Source organism: Tamandua tetradactyla, chromosome 15, assembly GCF_023851605.1.
Source record: "Tamandua tetradactyla isolate mTamTet1 chromosome 15, mTamTet1.pri, whole genome shotgun sequence".
Classification (NCBI taxonomy): domain Eukaryota; kingdom Metazoa; phylum Chordata; class Mammalia; order Pilosa; family Myrmecophagidae; genus Tamandua; species Tamandua tetradactyla.
In genome coordinates, this window is record NC_135341.1 from 44,760,205 (window position 1) to 44,781,182 (window position 20,978).

The window sequence follows — 20,978 nt, forward strand, 5'->3', positions numbered from 1 at the left end:
TTCTGCTTTCCTTTGGGTTATTTGAATATTTTTTTAGAATGCCACTAGAATTTATCTGTAGTTTTTTTTAGTGTACTTCTTTTTTAGTGTTCCTTTTTTTTTTTTTAGGGTACTTTGTATAGCTATTTTAGTGATTGCTCTAGATATTGCTCTCTCTTTGTGTGACTCGTCAGTCTCCTCATATCAAAATTTTACCATCTTAAGTATAGAACACTTACTTCCTTTTATGTCTCTTTTCCCTACCCCATTTATCATTGCCTTAGTTTCTTTACATATATTGAAAACCACACCAGACAGTGTTATAATTATTGCTTCAATCATAAAATATAATTTAGAAAACTCATGAGAGGGATAGTCTATTTTATTTGCCTGTATTTTTGCATTTCTGTTATTCTTTTTTTCTTCTTGATATTCCAGGATTTCTTATTTTATAATTTCTTTTCCATTTATAAAACTTCCAGCCATTCATTTAGGGTAGGTGTGAAGGCAACATATTATCTTAGCTTTCCTTCATTAGAGCATATTTTCATTTTCCCTTCATTCTACAAGGATATTTTTGTCAACTATAGAATTCTGGGTTGACTGTGCTTTTTTTTACAATCGGCTCCTGAAAAATCTTGTGCCACTTCCATCTGGCCTCCATGGTTTCTATGAGAAACTCACTGTCATTCAAATAATTGTTTCCTGTATGTAATATGTAATTTTACTTTAGCTGCTTTCAAGATTTTTTCTTTATGTTTACCTTTCACATTTGATTATATGTCTGTGTGTAAATTTTTGTGGGTTTATCCTTTTTGAATTATGCTCAGCTTCTTGAATCTGTAGATTTATGTTTTTGTGTCAGATTTGGGAAGATTTTAGCCATGATTTCTTTGAATACATTTTTTTTTTTTTATGTGGGCAGGCACCAGGAATCGAACCCGGGTCCTCTGGCATGGCAGGCAAGCATTCTTGCCTGCTGAGCCACCGTGGCCCGCCCTGAATACATTTTTAACCCTGCCCTCTTTCTCTTTTCTTCTGGGGCTTCAAAGACCCAATTCTTTTGTTGTGCTCTCACAGGTCCCTGAGGATGTGTTCAGTGTTTTTCAAGCTACTTTCTTTCTGTTGTCCAAATTGGTTAATTTCTGTATTCCATCCCCCTGTCCCATCTAGTCTGCTCTTGAACTCAACCATTATGCTTTTTATTTCAGTTCCTGTGCTGATTTGAAAGGATGTATGTACCCTAGAAAAGCCATGTTTTAATCCTAATCCCATTTTGTAAAGGCAGCCATTTCTTCTAATCCCTATTCAGTACTAGGTGCTTGAAACTATAATTAGATCACCCCCTGGAGACATGATTTAATCAAGAGTGGTTGTTAAGCTGGATTAGTTGGAGGCATGTCTCCACCAATTTGGGTGGGTCTTGATTAGTTTATTGGAATCCTATACAAGAATGACAAGAGAGAAAGCCAGAAGATTCTGAGAGAGCAGAATGACATAGCTACAAGAAGCAGAGAGTCCACCAGCCAGCGACCTTTGGAAATGAAGAAGGAAAACGCTTCCTGGGGAGCTTCATGAAAGGAAGCCAGGAGAGAAAGCTAGCAGATGATGCTGTGTTTGCCATGTGCCCTTCCAGCCAAGAGAAAAACCCTGACTGTGTTCACTATGTACCTTCTAACTTGAGAGAGAAACCCTGAACTTCATTGGCCTTCTTGAACCAAGGTATCTTTTCCTGGATGCCTTTGATTGGACATTTCTATAGACTTGTTTTAATTGGGACATTTTCTTGGCCTTAGAACTGTAAACTAGCAACTTATTAAATTCCATTTTTAAAAAGCCATTCCATTTCTGGTATATGGCATTCTGGCAGCTAGCAAACTAGAACAGTTCCTGTATTTTTTCAGTTCTAAAATTTCCGTTCTGTCCTTCTTTATGTCTTTTTTTTCCTTACTGAGACTGTTTCTTTTTCGTTTGTTTCAAGTGCATTTATAATTGTTCGTTGAAGCATTTTTATGATGGTTGCTTTAAATTCCTTGTCAAATAAATCTAATCTCTCTGTCATCTGGTTTTGGTGGCTGTGGTAGTTTGAAGCTGTTATGTACTCCAGAAAAGGCCACATTCTTGTAATCCATTCCTTTGGGTACAGACCTGTTGTTGGTGGGACCTTTTGATTCGTGTATTTCAATTGAGATGCGCCCTACCCCATTCAAGTTAGGTCTTAATCTCTTTACTTGAATCCTTTTCAGGAGGCTAAAACACATACAGAAGATGAAATTAACAGAAGCTCATAGAGAAAAGCCCCAGAAAAGCTGAGAGAGGACCCAGAAGCTGAGAGAGAAGCCACTGGAACCAGAAGCTGAAAGCAGTGAAATCTAGGAGCAGGGGACCAGCAGATGCCAGCCATCTGCCTTTCCATATGACAGAAGGGTCTTGGATGCTAGCAGCCTGTCTTCAGAATCGAAGTATTCTGTTGATGCCCTGAGTTGGACATTTTCACAGCCTAAGAACTGTAATTTTAAGTTAATTAATTTCCATTGTAAAAGCCAACACATTTGTGGCATATTGCATTCTGGCAGCTTTAGCAAACCAAAACAGCTGCTATTTATTGTCTTAACTCATTCAAGTTAAGATTTTCCTAACTCTTGGTATGATAAATGATTTTCAATCGAAACTCAAACTTTTGGGTGTTAGGAGACTGGATCTTAATTAAATCTGCTATTGTAGCTGATCTTTATTGACTGCTCAGGCAGGGATTACCACCTCCTCACTGCCAGATGGGGGTAAAAGCCCAGGTTTCTCTCTTGCTTCTGTTGATAACCTGAGAGGTTGGCGGGGGAGGGTGTGCTCATTGTTGAGTGGAGGTAGAAATTCTGGCTCCCCACTAGGCCTCTGCTGATACCACCCTGGCTTGGGTAAGTGACAAAAGTGCTGACTCACCATTAGACCTCTGCTGGTGCCACCTCAACCTTGAAGGGAAGTGGTGCCTCATTGCTTCTGGTGAGGGTGCTAGTCTAGTCTTCCCATGGTGATCTTAATTAATTGACAGGGTGAGGGTTGGGACAGCCTTGCTACTGCCCTGTAGCTTCCTACTTGGCTTCCATTGACACTACCCCAGTGGGGTGAGGATGGGGGAGTTTGGTCATTTTGTTCCTTCTGGGCACGGTTGGACATCTAGGCTCTTCTCTCCACCTTGGCTGGTGGGGGTGGGGGTCAGGCGACAGTTTTTTCTGTGGTGTTTGTAGAAAAACCACCACATTCTGTGGCTGGAATAGAGTGATTTTTATCTAAAAGTTTTCTGTCTTGCAAGGCTGCCTCTTTACTGGTTTTCTGGCTAGAGAGAGCAGGTATTTTTTTTTCACGGGGTTTTTGCCTGTGTCCATTGGTGTTTCTGAGTTGCCAGCATCTCCAATAGCAAATTTGGGAGATGAGGCAGAAAGAAAACCTGGTAAACTTGCCACTGTTGTCATTCCTCAGGTCCTAAAATCTCCCACCACTCTGCCTTTCTTTTTTTCACCTTTTACAGGGTTTCCTTTTGTTTAATTTACCTGTGATATCCAGGGTGTTGGGTTGTACTTAGTGAGAAAAGGAGGTAGAGAAAGTACTTCTGTTTCAGCTTTCTAGAAGCCTAAGTTCCCAGTTCATTCTTTTTTGAAGTTGGCAGATCTCTTATTTGAGCATATAGGCTGTCTCATAATAGCTCACAACCTCAGTTTGCGAACATCAAATTCCTACATATGCAAAGGCCTTTACCATGCATGTGGAATGAAGATGAACCCCTCCTTTTGTATTAATTTTTTTCTACATCTTTTGGAAAAACAAAATGCATTTTCACATTTTGTGAAAGGAAAAAAAAAATGTTAAGGATATTGTCACCATTCCTAGATTCTCCCACAGCAGGAGTAAAATCTGATCAAGCAGCTGCTATCTTGTACATTCCACACACACAGGCACAAGTGACAGTTAAGACCACACGGTCACTTTGATTTGAGCATCATAACTATTTTTAAAGGTTTACAGTACTAACAACTTCATAGAACTAAAAAGCAGTAAGAGTTCTTATTTATTTTTGTGCTGGTTTGAATCTATTATGTACCCCAGAAAAACCATGTTTTAATCCTGATCCTATCTTGTGGGTACAGCCATTTCTTTTTTTCTTTTAATTTTTTTATTTATTTTTTTAAATACAAAAAACACCAAATAAACGCAAACATATCTATTTTGATCATTCCTTTCTACATATATAATCAGTAATTCACAATATCATCACATAGTTGCATATTCATCATCATGATCATTTCTGAGAACATTTGCATCAATTCAGAAAAAGAAAGAAAAAGACAACAAGAAAAAGAAAACGAAACAGAAAAAAAAATTATACCCACCATACCCCTTACCCCTCCCTTTCATTGATCACTAGCATTTCAAACTAAATTCATTTTAACATTTGTTCCCCCTATTATTTATTTTTATTCCATATGTTCTACTCTTCTGTTGACAAGGTAGATGAAAGGAGTATCAGACACAAGGTTTCACTATCAGTTTTAGCTGATAGTGAAAACTATCAGCCGTTTCTTTTAAACAAATTTGATATTGTAGGATGGAAACTTCTGATTATATTATTTCCATGGCAATGTGATGCACCCAGTTGTGGATGTGACCTTTTGATTAGATGGAGCTGTGACTCCAACCATTCCACTTGGGTCTTGATTAATTTATTGAAGTCCTTTAAAAGAAGGAACATTTTGGAGAGAACTGACAGAGAGAGCCGATGTAGACGTTTGGAAATCAAGACAGAAGTAGCCTGGGTGCTATGCAAGGACTCATAGAAATAACCAGAATCTGAAGAGAAGAAACTTCCAGCCCTGGCAGATGCTAAGCTGAGAGCTGAAACCCAGAGTTTTGTCCTAGAGCAGCTAAATGAGGGCCCACGGATGCCAATTGAAGAATCCTCAAAGTAAACAGAGGCTGAAAGCAGCAGAGCTCAGGAGCAAGGGACAAGCAGATGCCAACTACGTGCTCTCCCAGAGGTGTCCCAGATGGCATTAGCCTTTCTTGAGTGAAGGTAACTGCTTGTCGGTGCCTTAATTGGGACACTTTCATGGCATTAGAACTGTAAACTTGTAACTTACTAAATTTCCTTTTCTTTTTTTAAATTTTCTGATGGAGCTAATTTTTGTTAATTTTTAATTACACAAGTGATACATAAATACGTTCAACTTCAAAAAAGAAACAACACAGAATATTGTTAATTAAGATACCCTGGGGTAGGCCACGGTGGCTCAGCAGCTAAGAATACTTGCCTGCCATGCCCGAGGACCCGGGTTCGATTTCTGGTGCCTGCCCATGTAAAAAAATAAATAAAAGAGAAAGCATTTAAAAAAAAAAAAGATACCCTGCCCCAAATCATTTCTAAATTCCTTTTCCAAAAGCCGTTCCATTTCTGGTATATTGCATTTTGGCAGTTAACAAACTAATACAGTCTTGAATGCTAATAGTTAAGGAAAAGCAGTTTTGATCACCAGTTAGCTGGAGAGATGAAGTAGAGTCTAAAGAAAACTTTGGGGCTCTTTAGAGAGAGTGGTATAACTGTTTTATAATTGTTGTTCTTGTTTTGTCTTAAACAGCAGTAATTTATTGACTCATAGGTTTGAGGATAGGAGAAGTTCAAAATCAGAATTTTACCATGGTGATGCTTTTTCCCCAAAGATTGTGACATTCCTGGGTTGGCATCCAGTGATCCTTAGTCCTTGGTTTTTCTGTCACATTTCAGCGCTCATGGTGGCATCGTCTTTCTTTTCCAGGTTCTGTTGAATTCTAACTTCTGGTTGCTCCCTGTGGGCTTCTCTTTGTGTGTCCAATTTCCTTTGCTTATAAGGACTTCAGCGATATTGGGCTAAGGCCACTCTTTTTCCATTTGGGCACACCCTAACTATTACCATCTTCAAAGGTCCTATTTACAAATGGTTCACAACCACGGGACCAGGGCTTGAGACCAGAACATGCCTTTGTCGGAGATATGATTCAATCCCCAACGGAATTTATCTGAAGGAAATTTTCACGAAAGTGGGCAAAATTTGCTGTGTGGATGTTCATAATAGTACAACTGGTTCTTATGTTTACTATCACAGTTACCTTTTTATTGGTTTAGCACAATATCTGTCCCATAGTAGACATTCCATAAAGATACTGCTAGATTCATATATTCGTTCAGGAAATGGATTGTCAGCCAGTCGAGGATATTTTGGGTTTGACAGTTGGAATAAATGCATACTGTTGTCCCTTAGGAGAGTGTTTTCGTTTGCTAGCTGCTAGAATGCAACACACCAGAGGTGGATTGGCTTTTTTTTTTTAATTAAAAAAAATTAACAAACAAAACATTTAGAAATCATTCCATTCTACATATATAATCAGTAATTCTTAATATCATCATAGAGTTGCATATTCATCATTTCTTAGTACATTTGCATCAATTTAGAAAAAGAAATAAAAAGACAATGGAAAAAGAAATAAAATGATAATAGAGGGAAAAAAAACTATACGTACCATACTCCTTACCCTTCGATTTCATTTACCACTATTTCAAACTGAATTTATTTTAACATTTGTTCCCCCTATTATTTATTTTTATTCCATATGTTCTACTCTTCTGTTGATATAGTAGCTAAAAGGAGCATCAGACATAAGGTTTTCACATTCACAGAATCTCATTGTGAAAGCTATATCATTGTTCAATCATCATCAAGAAACATGGCTACTGGAACACAGCACTGCATTTTCAGGCAATTCCCTCCAGCCTCTCCACTACATCTTGAACAACAAGGTGTTATCTACTTAATGCGTAAGAATAACCTCCAGGATAACCTCTCGACTCTGTTTGGAATCTCTCAGCCATTGACACTTTGTCTCATTTTACTCTTCCCCCTTTTGGTCGAGAAGGTTCTCTCAGTCTCTTGATGTTAATTCTCAGCTCATTCTAGGGTTTTTCTCAGTCCTTTGATGCTGAGTCTCAGCTCATTCCAGGATCTTTGTCCCATGTTGCCAGGAAGGTCCACACCCCTGGGAATCATGTCCCACACAGAGAGGGGGAGGGTGGTGAGACTGCTCATCATATTGGCTGGAGAGAGAGGCCACATCTGAGCAACAAAAGAGGCTCTCTTGGGGGTGACTCTTAGGCCTAAATTTTAAGTAGACTTGACCTATCTGGATTGACTTTAAATAAAAGGGATTTATTTAGTTAAAAATATATAGTTTTTCAGAGGAAAGGCAACTAACTTTCAACTGAGGTTCTTTCTTACCTGGGAAGGCACAAGGTAATCTCTGCTGGCCTTCTTTGCAGGCCTCTGGGTTCCAACGGCTTTCCCCGGGGTGATTCCTTTCTGCATCTCTGTTCTAGTTTGCTAGCTGCCAAAATGCAATATATCAGAAACGGAATGGCTTTTAAAAAGGGAATTTAATAAGTTGCTAGTTTACAGTTCTAAGGGTGAGGAAATGTCCCAATTAAAACAAGTCTATAGAAATGTCCAATCACAAGCATCCATCCAGGGAAAGATACCTTGATTCAAGAAGGCTGATGAAGTTCAGGGTTTCTCTCTCAAGTAAGAAGGCACATGGCTAACACAGTCAGGGCTTCTGTCTCAACTGGAAGGGCACATGGTGAACACAGTGTCATCTGCTAGCTCTCTTTCCTGGCTTGCGGTTTCATGATGCTCCCTGGTAGGTATTTTCCTTCTTTATCTCCAAAGGTCGCTGGCTCATGGACTCTCTGCTTCGTGGTGCTGCAGCAATCTCTGTTCTCTCTGAATCTCCCATTCTCCAAAATGTTTCCTCTTTTGTAGGACTCCGGAAACTTATCAAGACTCACCCAAATGGGTGGAGACATGTCGTCACCTAATCCAGTTTAACAACCTCTTGATTAAATCACATTTCCAGGGAGATGATATGATTACAGTTTCAAACATACAGTATTGAATAGGGATTATTCTACCTTTATGAAATGGGATTTTGATTAAAACATGGCTTTTCTAGGGCACATACATCCTTTCAAACCAGCACAATCTCCAAAGGCCTGGGTTGAGCTGTGAGTGCTGAGATGAGATATTCTGAGCTGCTTGGGCTGTGCTATGTTGCGCTTTCTCATTTAAGCACCAGCCAATTAACTCAAACATCATTCATTGCAGCAGACACACCTCCTAGTCAACTGCAGATGTAATCAGCAACAGATGAGGTTCACATGCCATTGGCTCATGTCCATAGCACTAGAACTAGGCACCTTCACCTGGCCAAGTTGACACCTGAACCTAACTACCACAAAGAGCATCTGATTTACTCTGTACCCTCAAAATTATCTTTCTTATTTTGCCTGGGATGGTTCTCTCCTGTCTCTGACTCTCAGAATCTCATGGACTCATTGTATTTTCTTCTGGCTTTAGTGTCCATTTATCTCAATTTAAGACAGTTTTTGGGAGTATGGTTTAGACTTTAAGCCATGGTCTGAAATTGATCTTGTTGCTCCCCTACCCCTGTCTTCGTCAGGGCTTTGTAATTCTATTAAAAATATTTTTTAAATTAAATATTTCATTCACAAAAGTATGGAAGATAGTGGAGTTAACCTTCATATCCCTATCCCCTGCTTTCTTTTTTTTTTTTTTGGTGCTAAAGGTCTCAGCACTGGCTGGTCTCAATCCCCAGTGCCTTCTGACAATTGGTTTGTCCCTTCCAGTCGTGCTAAGAACTTAGTAATTTATAGGTGTGATGTGTACCTGCATGTACCTGAGTATAAGGGACAGAGAGGTATGAGCTCAGTGAAGAAGGCATTCTTGGGGGCAGTGTTGATGGTGGTGGAGGTAAGGAATAGTTGCACAGAGGTCAGGGGCCAGTTGTACTGGTGTGGCTTGATGCTACCTCCAGAAAAATAATTCAAGCATCCTTCTAACTCATTCTCAAAATACTATAGGATTAGAATTTTTTTCCTATTAATTTTTTTCCTATTTTTTTCCTAATAACTTCCTATAAAAGTTAATTTATGTTGACTCTACCACATCATCTCAGTTTTTCTAAAACATGTACTTATTCTTTCATTTATTCATTGTTTGAGTCTACTAAATGCCAGACGTCATGCTCAGTGGTAGGAGCATATACTGGTAAGCGTGGTTCCTGTTCTCACAGGATTTCAGACAAATGAAGGCAATAAAAGATAAAATGTTGAGTAAAAATCATATGTGATAATACAGTCATGCAAGGGAGAGGGACATGGCTCTACCAGAGCACACAACAGAGGAATGATATCTGTGAAAAAGTCAGGAGACTGCCCTGAGGAGATGACAGTTGAGCTGAGTTCCAAAGGGGGCAGGAGAGGTCCACTCTGGAACATGAGTCTCAGCAGATTTTCCATTCTCCAGGGATGGTAAAATTTAGGAGAAAAATTAGAACGCAAGATTCCTTTAAAATTGACTTTAGAACTTCTTAACTCACTTGTTAGTTTGAAATTTAAATATGTTACGTATAATTTGGGTGACTCATAAAGTTATAATGGCTTTTAGAAATAGAAACCAAATTTTGGGAAAATATTTTCATTTTACCAGGAGTGGTTGAAATGAGAAGGTACTCATGAATGTTAGGGACATTCAGAATATTTCTATATTTTTCCTGGGGCTTTTCACATTTTTACTCCCCAAAGGAAGTTGTGGGAAAGTGGGACAAATGGACTATGGGGGATGTGTTGGTTGGTAGATTAATTTTTCTTTTTGCTTCTTTGTGTTCTTATGCCACTGCAGTTTCTACGTGTTTAAAATAGAAATAATCATTCATTTATTTCAGATTTAGTCTTTATTCTAGGAATATACACTTAGGTAGTAGAAATAATAAATCAGTAAAATAAAGAACAAAGAGGTAGTTTCTCTGGGAGTTTAGAGGCGGAAGAAAGTACCTCCAGCTTGGCAAGTCTGGTAACCTTTCATGGAGAGGATGGATTTGAGACAGACCTTGAGAGTAGAGGAAGGATTTGAGTGGGGGAGGTTGGGAGAGTGGCACCACAGACGAAAGCAAAAACTATGTATTACGTAAGCACAGAGGTGAAGAGAGTAGTGTGTGCCCCAGGGGTACCTTTTCTGCCGCTCGAAAGAATTGGTATTCCAGATAAGGTTACACCCCTAGAGTTCTTTGGAAGAAAGGTCCATTGATGGTCATCCTGCTAAAGGGACCTGACAGGATCTGTGAAACAGAATGTGTGGACACGTGGAGAGACACGTTAAAGCTGCATTGGCTCCCTCACTAATCCCCAGTCACAGGGCTGCCACATTCAGATGTACAGTCCCTACATGGAATTAACTGATGGAGGCTGAAACCCAGCTCATGCTCTGATGGCTGAGCTGCTGCAAATCTGTACGTAACTCAATAAGTACCTTTTTCTAACTTATTATCGATACCATGAAGTCTCAGATCTGTTTCCTTTTCATTCTTAATGGTGCTCATATATCATGAATAAATACTTAGTTCTTACCGTAATATCATTTCTAAATGGCCTCCTTCAGCAATCTGTAGGAGCCTAGTCATCATTTTTAAGACTGGCTCTGTATCATACATTGGCAGAAATTCAGAAAGATATAACTCTTTCAGTTCCATTTTTATCTTCTGCTCTCCTTGCTACCACAATTAGGTTAGATGCTCAGAATCCCTCCAACCTTTCCATCTTCCTGCAAGGGAAGACATGTCATTTAAACTGCTCAGCACCTGACCTGCCTGGGTGACCTATAAAAGTCTGCACACCCCAATCCCTGCTGCTTCAGTGTTAGATGCTTCCTGTCCTTTAGGGCCGTCTTGCTACCTGTGTCTCTTTATTGTGACTGCTATGGCTCCTGAGCACTTCTGGTCCTACTTCCTTTATTTCTCTTTTCTTTTCTCCCTCATCCTGGTTGGTTCAGTTCTGGAGAAGGGAGACATTCATTAGTGAAGAGAAAGAGGTGGATGACAAGTCAATTGGAAACCATCAGAGAAGATAATTAAGGGAAGGAAATTGGGAGTGACATAGCAGTAGAGGGAAGAGAAATAAAAGCAGCATTTGTAATTATAATGCGGGTGAGATGAAACAAGCCAGGGTGAGCTTTTCAAGGGGAAGGTTTCTCTGCCACCATCACCTGGCTCTCAGTAACAAGGTATCTTTGCTTTCCTCAGGTGTCCTCATGACTTCTCTTGTGGACCATGTCCATGATCCTTTTTGCCTGTGTAGTACGGGTGAGGGATGGACTGCCCCTCTCAGCCTCCACTGACTTTCATCACACCCAAGACTTCCTGGAATGCAGGAGACGGCTTAAAACATTAGCCTTGCGTCTGCCCCAGTACCCAGGTCGAGGTTCTGCAGAAGGACATGATCTCAGCATACAGTAAGCGAGCATATTCACTTTTCCAGAATATCAGCAAAATTTGGGTCACTTTTAACTACCTGTTGAGGTAACATTATGCTGATGGCATTGTGTTCTAAAAGTAGCCGTGGCATCAGACAGAATCAAGGAAAAAGTGGATTTCTTAGAGCTTTAAGTATTGCTGTTCCACATCCTGCCTTTCTCTTAGCTAAGTGCTTTAACATTGGGAGACCCGTGTTCAAGCAGCTTTTATGCCTTTAGTTTAGGAGATTTTATCCCCACTTAGTTGCAAGGGAGGAGAAAAAGGTGAGGAGGGAGGTAATATTAGCTTATAGTGTAGGGGAGGGAAAAGAACAAAAATGAGAGGCAAAGAAAATTAAAACACTTCACTTATAGTGGTTCTTTTTTTTTTTTTACATTTGATATGTTACAGGAGCAAAGGAGTGAAAAATGAGTAAGATTGGGTCCTTTGAGAAGAGAGGGAACAAAAGACATGTATAACTGAATATAATACATGAGAAAACTGTTCCAATGGGAGTCAAAGTCAGTGATTACAATAATTATTATAATAATAGCTCGTATTTTTGAGTGCTTTCTATATACCAGGTACTATTCTCAGTGCTTTAAGTGGTTTTTGAGGTAGTTAATAGTATTACACCTGTTTTAAAGGAGAGGAAACTGAGTTTAAGCATCTTACCTAAGTTTATACTGTTAGTAAGCAGTGAAACTAGGGTTTGAATCCAGACAATCAAGCCCCAAGGCCTGTTCCTCATTGTTGTATTATATTGTTTCCTGCTCTAGGATAACTCAGCACAAGAAGCAGGTCATTTGATGGAGGGCCCAGGAGTGAGACAGGCTTTGAAATGTGGCTTGTTACAGATTTTATATCTATGTTTTCCAGTTTAGGCCCTTCCTTATCAAGTCTCTTGCTCTCCCTGAATGGTAAATTTCTAGGCAGTCTGTTAAGTTGGGTCCTTTTAGGGAGATTAAACCTCAGAATCTCAAAAATAAAAGGAAATGTCCAAACCTCTGCCAGAAGGGCTATGGCTTGAAAGGGGGCCCTGGCAGCCAGCTGGCACGTGTAGCTACCACTCTGGTGTGCCCTGGGGCTCAGAAGCAAAGGCAGGGGTGCCTCTTCCCACATCTGAGGCGCCTTTCTCTGGGTGCCTAAAGCTACTTCCTTGATGATCCCTTCCTCATTGTGCTGTGATCAACTAACATTCTATAGGAGTTTTGTGCCACATCTCACATAGGAAACCTTTTCTCTGTTAAGAGCTATTTTTCACAGAAGAAAGAAGTCTCTGACTTCATAGTGAAATGCTGGGCACTTTAGTAGTTTTTGAAGGGAGGGATAAAATGGTCTCATATTTATTTTGAGTTAACTACTTATCATTATTTTCACAGAGGATGACTGAGGCTTTCTTTTCTTACAGGTTAGCCATGCCATAATTGTTTTGTTTTGTTTTGTTTTAAATATATTTAAGGGTTGTCTTTCTTATGGAAATGTCTCCATCCTAGATAAACTTAGGCCCTTTTAGAGCATTCTTTTTATAAGAAGAAAGGCCATCCTTTTTTTTTTATTGAAAAGTTTTTATATAGAGACTTCTGGTTACAATAAGATGATAATCAGTATAACCTAAAAATCCCTCTCCCAGAAATACCCAGCAATGTGGGTAAATAAATATAAAAAATTCTTTTAAGTGTAATAGCTAAGCTTACGAGAAAGAAATCCCCAAGTACCAGAGTGAAAGGGGGCAGGTGTGAGCTGATGTGAGGCTCTAGGGTAATCATTAAGTAAACTTGGGGTTTGAATTTTAGCATCCATGAGTGGAGAGACCTTTGGATCTAGGGAAGGTAGAGTGTTGAAACTGAGATCCATGCATGCATAAAGGGAAGAATTCTTTTCAGGCTGCAGCCCTAGTAAAGTGATGAGAAGTGAAAAATAGTCTTCCCACTGATAAAAGGGGTAGCCCTGGCTTTGAATAGAAAGGAAAAATAAAATCTCATCTAAGAAACTAAATCCTGTTCCCGTGCCTCCTATAGGGTTAGAAATTGAATTTAATTTCCCCAAGGTCTGGGAACTCCCAAGCCGGGGTTCAAACATCAGTATGGTTCCCAGAATGATGACACTCCTGGAGTAGCTGGGCAAAGCAAATGCAGAATTACTCTGAAAGAAGTGGGCCACAACTCAAGCCTTGAGGAATTTTTACAGAAAAAAAGAAGTTTCACAATGATGAACTCTTAGTAAAAAATGACAAAACACAAAAGGAAATGTTCCACAATGAGTGGGAGTCCGTAGACACCAAAAGTAGGAGATGCAAAGCCCCCAGAATTTGAGAGAATATTGTAACAATCTGAAAAGCAGTAGGAAAAGAAGAAAATCCTCACATTCATATTATGAGACCAGAATAAACTAATATCACAACTAGATGAAGGTAGTACAAGAAAGAAAAATTATAGGCCATTCTTACTTAGCATAGACACAAAAGTCCTAATTAAAACATTGACAGGGGGCTAACCACAGTGGCTCAGCAGGCAGAGTTCTCGCCTGCCATGCCAGAGACCTGGAACCCAGGTTCGATTCCCGGTGCCTGCCTATGCAAAAAAAAAGAAAAAAAAATTGGCAAAGTAAATTTTGCAGTCATATGTGTATGAATATGTATAAATTCACAACTAAGAAGGGTTTATTTCAGGGTGCCAGGATGAATTAACATTAGAAAATCTATTTGATGTAGATTCAAGAAGCAAAAACGTTTTTCTCAATAGATGCACAAAAGTCTGAGGCCAGTTTCCCCAAAGGAACACACATCTCTCATTCATGAATAAATAAGAAGCATCTTGCATGATCAGTATCTAATGCTGCTAGACATGTAAGAGGAAGTATAAGAGGGCGGGCCGCGGTGGCTCAGCGGGCAAAGTGCTTGCCTGCTATGCCGGAGGACCTCGGTTCGATTCCCGGCCCCAGCCCATGTAACAAAAACGGAGAAACAGAATACAATAAAACAAGAAAATGTTTAAAAATGTTTCCCTTTCTTCCTTCCTTCCTTCCTTCTATCCTTCCTTCCTTCTCTCTGTCTTTCCTTAAAAAAAAAAAAAAAAAAAAAAAAAAAAAAAAAAAGAGGAAGTATAAGAAAGACACAGAACTGAGAATAGGTCTAGACAATATATATGCAGAAAACAGCTATAGGATTGTTCAAGGCCAAGCGAGTGCAGCTTAGATCCCAGGTTTTGTCTGCATGTAGGATGGAAGTACACATGGGTCTATTGCCTGGTAATGTCCATGTTACTCTTTTGTTTCAGTTTTTCTTCTATGGGGGATGTGGCCTGCATGGCTATCTGCTCCTGCCGGTGTCCAGCAGCCATGGCTTTCTGCTTCTTGGAGACACTTTGGTGGGAATTCACAGCTTCCTATGACATTACCTGCATTGGTTTAGCCTCCAGGCCATACGCCTTTCTTGAATTTGGTGTGTAACCCTTTTCATATTTGTTTTCTCCTCCAGTGTTATATGTGTAAGACTTAAAGGCTTTGACTATTAAGGAAAATCATCAGAGTTGTAATAACACTTCACTGAAGAACAGCCTAGTACCCTAAAATTTCATAGCAATTGAAATTTAATACTGCAGTTTTTCTTATCTCCAGAGCATGGGGGCAAGTTAGGTAGGTTCCCCCCACAGCCCTCTATAACAGGGTTCAACAAACTATGGCCCACAGGCTAGCTATCTGTTTTTGTTTGTTTGTTTTAAATATTTTTATTGACAAATCTTCACACATATACAGTCCATACATGGTGTACCATCAGTGACTCACAATATCATCACATAGTTTTATGTAAATCACCACAATCGTTTTTAGAACATTTGCATCACTCCAGAAAAAGAAATAAAAAGAAAAAACTCTTACATACCATACACCTTAACCCTCCGTCTCATTGACCAATTTATTTTATCCCTTATCACTCCTGTTATTTATTTATTTTTTATCCATATTTTTTTACTCTTATGTCCATTCCCTGGATAAAAGAAGCATCAGATGCAAGGTTTTTACAATTACACTGTCACTGTAAAAACTGTTATCATTATACAGTCATCTTCAAGAGTCAAGGCTGTTGGAACACAGCTCAACAGTTTCAGGTACTTCCCTCCAGCCATTCCAATATACCATAAACTAAAAAGGGATACCTATATAATGTGTGAGAATAACCTCCAGGAGAACCTCTTGACTGTTTGAAATCTCTCAGCCACTGAAGTGTTATTTTGTCTCATTTTTCTCTTCCCCCTTTTGGTCAAGAAGGCTTTCTCAATCCCATGATGCCAGGTCCCAGCTCATCCAAGGAGTCATGTCCCACATTGCCAGGGAGATTTGCACCCCTGGGAGTCATATCCCCATGAGGGAGGAGGGCGGTAGCTTCACCTGCCGAGTTGGGTTAGAGAGAGATATTCACATATTTTTTTAAATAAGGTGGAACCACAGTCATTCTCATTATTTTAAGTGTGGTCCGTGACTGCTTTTGCCCTTTAATGGTAGATTGGCATAGTTGCAACAGAGACCATTTGGCCAACAAGCCTAAAATATTTATATCTTCATTTAAGATGAAGTTTGCCAATCCCTACTCTAGAGAAGAACTCCTCAAAGGGAGATATGCAAAACTTGTCCTTCCATAATTAGATAAGTATATAAAGTGAGAATAAATATTTCGAAATTCTTATAGCAATTTGACATTGCTGTGATTTTTTTTTATTGTATTTTGTAAAAGTATCAGTGTGCAACAGTTTGGAAATAAGAAAAACATGGTCCTTCACACAGAGGTTTGAGAAGCGCTGCTGTAGAAAAGGGTAACTCTTTTTCAGGTGTTGCCAGAGAAACTTTGTAGAGAGAGGCTTAGGGGCTATGGAATATAGCTTGATAATCATACCTGTGCTCTGTTTCTCTCAGATGTGACTTAAATCATTTTGAGCTCCTGGAAGAACAGAGGTAGAGGTGGAAGTTGGGAAACATTATGTGGTCTCTGTGTAAACAGCTGCTCTGTCTGTGATGCTTGAACAAGGGAATAGCAGCAGTTAGTATACATGTTCAGGTGCAGAGCCAGTGCCAGGAAGGGTTGCTGCTTAGGCTTTCTGGAAAACACTGCTATAATATCACATTCTCTTATGAGATCCACAGGCTGATTCATCAGGGATGAGGCCAGCACCCTCTTGGTATCACCTGGTGTGCAGGCTTCAGCCTGGAAGACCAATGATACAGACTGAGAATTCCACCCAAATTTCCCTGTGAGGCCCTAATCAGACTGCTGTTCTCAGCCCCACTTCTGCCTATGAAGGGGGCATGCTGCCTCAGTCAGCCAGAACTACAGCATCTCTGGGATGATGTTTGATTTGGAGCTGGCTGGTCTTACACTCTTCTCTCCCCTCGTCTCTGCAAGTACCTTCCTCCCAAAACTGTGTGCTTGATCTTACAAAAGACCCCTCCCCAGAATCATTATTTATTTATTTATTTGAACAACATAAGTAACAAACTTTATTTTATTGCATATGGCAACTGTAGAATCCTTTTTTTTAAATACAGTTTTATTGAGATACACTCACACACCATACAGACCAGCTGAAGTATACAATCACTGGCTCACGGTATCATCACATAGTTGTGCATACATCCACATGATCAATTTTGGAACATTTTCATTACTCTAGAAAGGAATAAAAATTAAAGATAAAACCCAAATCCTCCCATACCCCTTATCTCCACCCCTACCCATTGACCGATGATATTGGTATGATACATTTGTTAACTGTTAATGAAAGAATATTAAAATATTACTGTTAACCATAGTTCATAGTTTACAATAGGTACATTTTCCCCATGTATCCATCTATTCTTTTTTTTTTTTTAACATTTTTCCCCTATTATTTATTTGTTTTTAATCTATATGTTTTACTCATCTGTCGATAAGGTAGATAAAAGGAGCATCAGACGCAAGGTTTTCACAGTCACGCAGTCACATTGCGAAAGGTGTATCATTATACAATCATCTTTGAGAAACATGGCCACCGGAACACAGCTCTACAGTCTCAGGCACTTTTCTCTAGTCTCTCTAATACACCTTAGACTAAAAAGGGGATATCTATATAATGCGTAAGAATAACCTCCAGGATAACCTCTTGACTCTGTTTGAAATCTCAGCCACTGATAACTTTATTTTGTCTCATTTCTCTCTTCTCTCTTTCAGTCGAGAAGGTTTTCTCAATCTTTTGATGCTGAGTCCCAGCTCATTTTAGGATTTCTGCCAGGGAGGTTTACACCCCTGGGAATCATGTTCCATGTAGAGAGGGGGAGGGCAGTGAGTTTGCTTGCTGTGTTGGCTGAGAGATAGGCCACATCTGAGCAACAAAAGAGGTTCTCTGGGGGTGACTCTTAGGCCTAATTTTAAGTAGGCATAGCCTATCCTTTCCCAGCATCATTAATGAGTGGGAATAGAAAATAAGTAAAAGTACATTGATATTAGGATTATACATGATTTTGCTTTGCTAATATATATGAAACTTTAAATGTTTAAGACTTGTTAATGGATTAATACTAAAAAAAGAATTAAAGCCAAACATTTCAAATATATAATATAATAGTATATTACACAAAATATTCACTTTCATTTGCAGTTTTTTTCTCACAAGTCTTTTTTTTTTCAAGATAATCAGGTCAGGAATCACCAATTTTCAAGCTTAGAAGTATTCTGTGATTTGCCTGGGATCATGCTATCAGTAGTGGCTGAGCTAAGATGGAAACTCCTGTCACCCTGATTTCCTCTTTACTGAGGTTTCCTTAATGCCTAAATTGCGTATTTTACTTGGTCTATCCAATTTAAATTATCCTGCTCTGGAGAGATTGATCAGACTAATGTGTTGATATATAACAACGATTTGACTTTTAGCCCCTTTAGAATCTGGCTGATGTATTAGCTTTCTTAGAAATGTGAACTTCATTCTGCGTGTATTGTTTATAACATTCATTCTGATGAAAATGCGCAACTTATGTTGCTCTCTTTTTTCAGACAGCATCATTCAGAAAGTGAAATGGCATTTTAACTATGTAAGTTCCTCTCAGATGGAGAGCAGCCTGGAAAAAATCCAGGAGGAGCTCGCATTCAAGCCTCCAGTGATTCTTACTCTGGAGGACACAGATGTGGCAAATGGAATAATGAACGGCCACATGCAGATGCATTTAGAGCCTGGTAAATTGCCTGTTATTCTCTGATGTTGATGAAGATGAGGTGGTTTTATGCATTTCAAATGAATGTTGATTTTTTTTCTAACTAGGGAATTTTGGGGGTGGGATACATAATATGTCTAAAATATGTGGGGAAAATATGGACTGAAACTATTTTGAGGTGGCTGTTATAAAAATACTAGTATCGCAGTGGGTTGGTCTGAAGGGAGGCTACTCTTATGATGAAAATCTTCATCAGGAGTTAAGGAGTGACTTGGCAGGTTGTTCTCTTAACCAAGGTGAAGTCTACAGGTTTAAATGTTGCAAAGGGGTTGTTCTCTTCTGGTGGAAGTTACTTATTGAATTGTACAAATTTGTGGATTCTCTCTCTCTATTTATGTACATATGTTTTCTTTGACAGTGAATCCTTATCTCATCACTTAGTGAAGTATTGCAGTTTCTTGGCCCCAAATGCCGCCAAGAAACCACTCCTCTCCTTGTTGAAGGGAGGGCTGTGGTGTTCACAGTCTTGGCGCCGTGGCCAGAGCCAGGGCTTCTAGTGCTCCTACTGTCTGGCCCTCACAAGACCTGGGGCTCATCCTTCTCCCCCTGTGGATCTCAGAGTCCTTACCTGAAGAATGAGGTGTGCATAGATGTGATCACATCTATGTGATAAAGATAATTTAGCTTTTTATTCATATGTTTATTTAGAAAGAAATGTTTGATGTAACAATGAGTGATTGTATGTGAATATGTATGTATGTGGTCACCAAATTCCATTTCCAGATTTTATTCTTGTCCCTTACACAATTTATCAACATGAGCTAGTCTAGAAGAGACTAGATACTTAAAGAATCATGTTGCCTTGTCAACCTGAGGAGGTAGAGAAGATGGCCCACAAAGATGCTACTTTGGAAATTTTGTGTGACTGCGCCTCACTGGTGATCCTATATGGATAGACACTCAACTTTCACTTTGATTTGGGAAGTTAAGTGCAAATCTAGACTTTCTCTGAAACAGCTTAAACATCATGTGGATGGTGATGGAGGGGTCTGACATTTGGATGCCTTAAACCAGTGTCAGACATTCACCTGACCTCTGGAGACTTTCCTGTTGCTCCACACAAGTAAGAGGAAGGGAGAAGTGAGAGTATTTGTCAGCTGAAATAAGCAGAAGGAAGACTAGAGAACAATACATAATGAAGAAAGAAAGATAGTTTCTCTCCAGGGGAGAGTAGGAATTTTATTTTCCTTATATTTCAGGCAACCTGCCAAGTGCTGTGGCACCTGCGACTGAGTCTTATTAACACCTTTAGCCACTCAATGCCTAACGTGTAGCTGAGCATAATTTTTTTGCATTCTGTGTTTACACAGTTAAAGCAATAACAATGAATATGTACATGCAAAGAATTCTTGAATGGTGTAAGAGCTGAATACTTCTCTGAAAGACAGACCTGTCTACACTATAACATAGTCTCATTATTTTAACTGTTTTATACTAAGCTCATTGCTTGAATTTTTACAAGTATTATATTAAAAATGTGAATGTTTTTGGCTTAATGTTGTGTTTTGGTTTAACCTGTTTCAACCAATAAATTCCTGAATTGACTTTCTTACCACTCATGCCAATTGATAAGTTGTTCTAATTTATGCGGGGGGTGAACTTAATTTTTGTAGAAGGAAGGCTGGATAATTGAACCCAAGCTTCTCCCTTATGCCATATATGAAGATAGGGATATCTTTGTGTAATATGTATTTTGTTTTTTAAATACTTAGACAAGAGGAAAAAATCCAGACAGTGTCAACTTGCCCACCTTTCTAAGATATTTTACTGTGATTTGCCTTACCCTGTTATCCCAAGGCTAGAACCTTTACAGGTAGCGTGTTCTATTCTAATGGGAATTTTGAATTGCTCTGTGGAAATTAACACGTTAACAGTAGACACGAGTTGAATTGCAGCTGAATATTTGTGTGTGTGTGTGTGTCTGTGTGTGAAAGGAGGAATGTAAGGGCAAGAAAGGACACCTTTAAAAGAGCATAGCGAGAGAGTGAATCAGAATCAATTTCATCAATTATCTTTAATGAAAAATGATCATTTGTTCTAATTATAGTTACTGAAACAACTTGTAGCTTAAATAATCAGGTTATCCCTCTTCCCAATTATTTTAGAATTTTAAAAAAAACTTGCATTTTCTGGGAATTACTGTAGAGGCATACTTGACACTAAATGCTGTCCTTGTCAGAAAAAGTGGGGCATTTTTATAAGCCTCTAGAAAATGCTTTCCGAATTTGACAGCCAGTTTATAGGTAAAGCCATAGTCCTCTCTGGTAGCATAAAAAGTTGTTTTAAATCAAGACTTCTCATCCTCAGCCCTGTTGATATTTTGAACCAGATAATTCTTTGTCATGTCCTATGCATATTTGGAAGTATCCCTAGTCTCTACC

At 39.1% G+C, this 20,978-nt stretch overlaps 1 protein-coding gene across 11 annotated transcripts in view; it reads left to right on the forward strand.

The window, feature by feature from the left end:
- Window positions 1-20,978, forward strand: part of SEC22C (SEC22 homolog C, vesicle trafficking protein) — a 40,512-nt gene that overhangs the window by 10,825 nt on the left and 8,709 nt on the right. For 7 of the 11 annotated variants that reach the window (XM_077129689.1, XM_077129687.1, XM_077129682.1 and 4 more), the window contains exons 2-4: window positions 11,149-11,357; window positions 14,637-14,800; window positions 18,380-18,559. In XM_077129689.1, the coding sequence (XP_076985804.1) occupies window positions 11,176-11,357; window positions 14,637-14,800; window positions 18,380-18,559 (526 nt within the window). In that variant the 5' untranslated portion in view covers window positions 11,149-11,175. Of the gene's footprint in view, window positions 1-2,225; window positions 2,489-6,890; window positions 7,693-9,092; window positions 9,383-11,148; window positions 11,358-14,636; window positions 14,801-18,379; window positions 18,560-20,978 lie in introns of those variants that run through there. The other 4 variants (XM_077129683.1, XM_077129681.1, XM_077129686.1 and 1 more) reach the window with 3 other exon arrangements.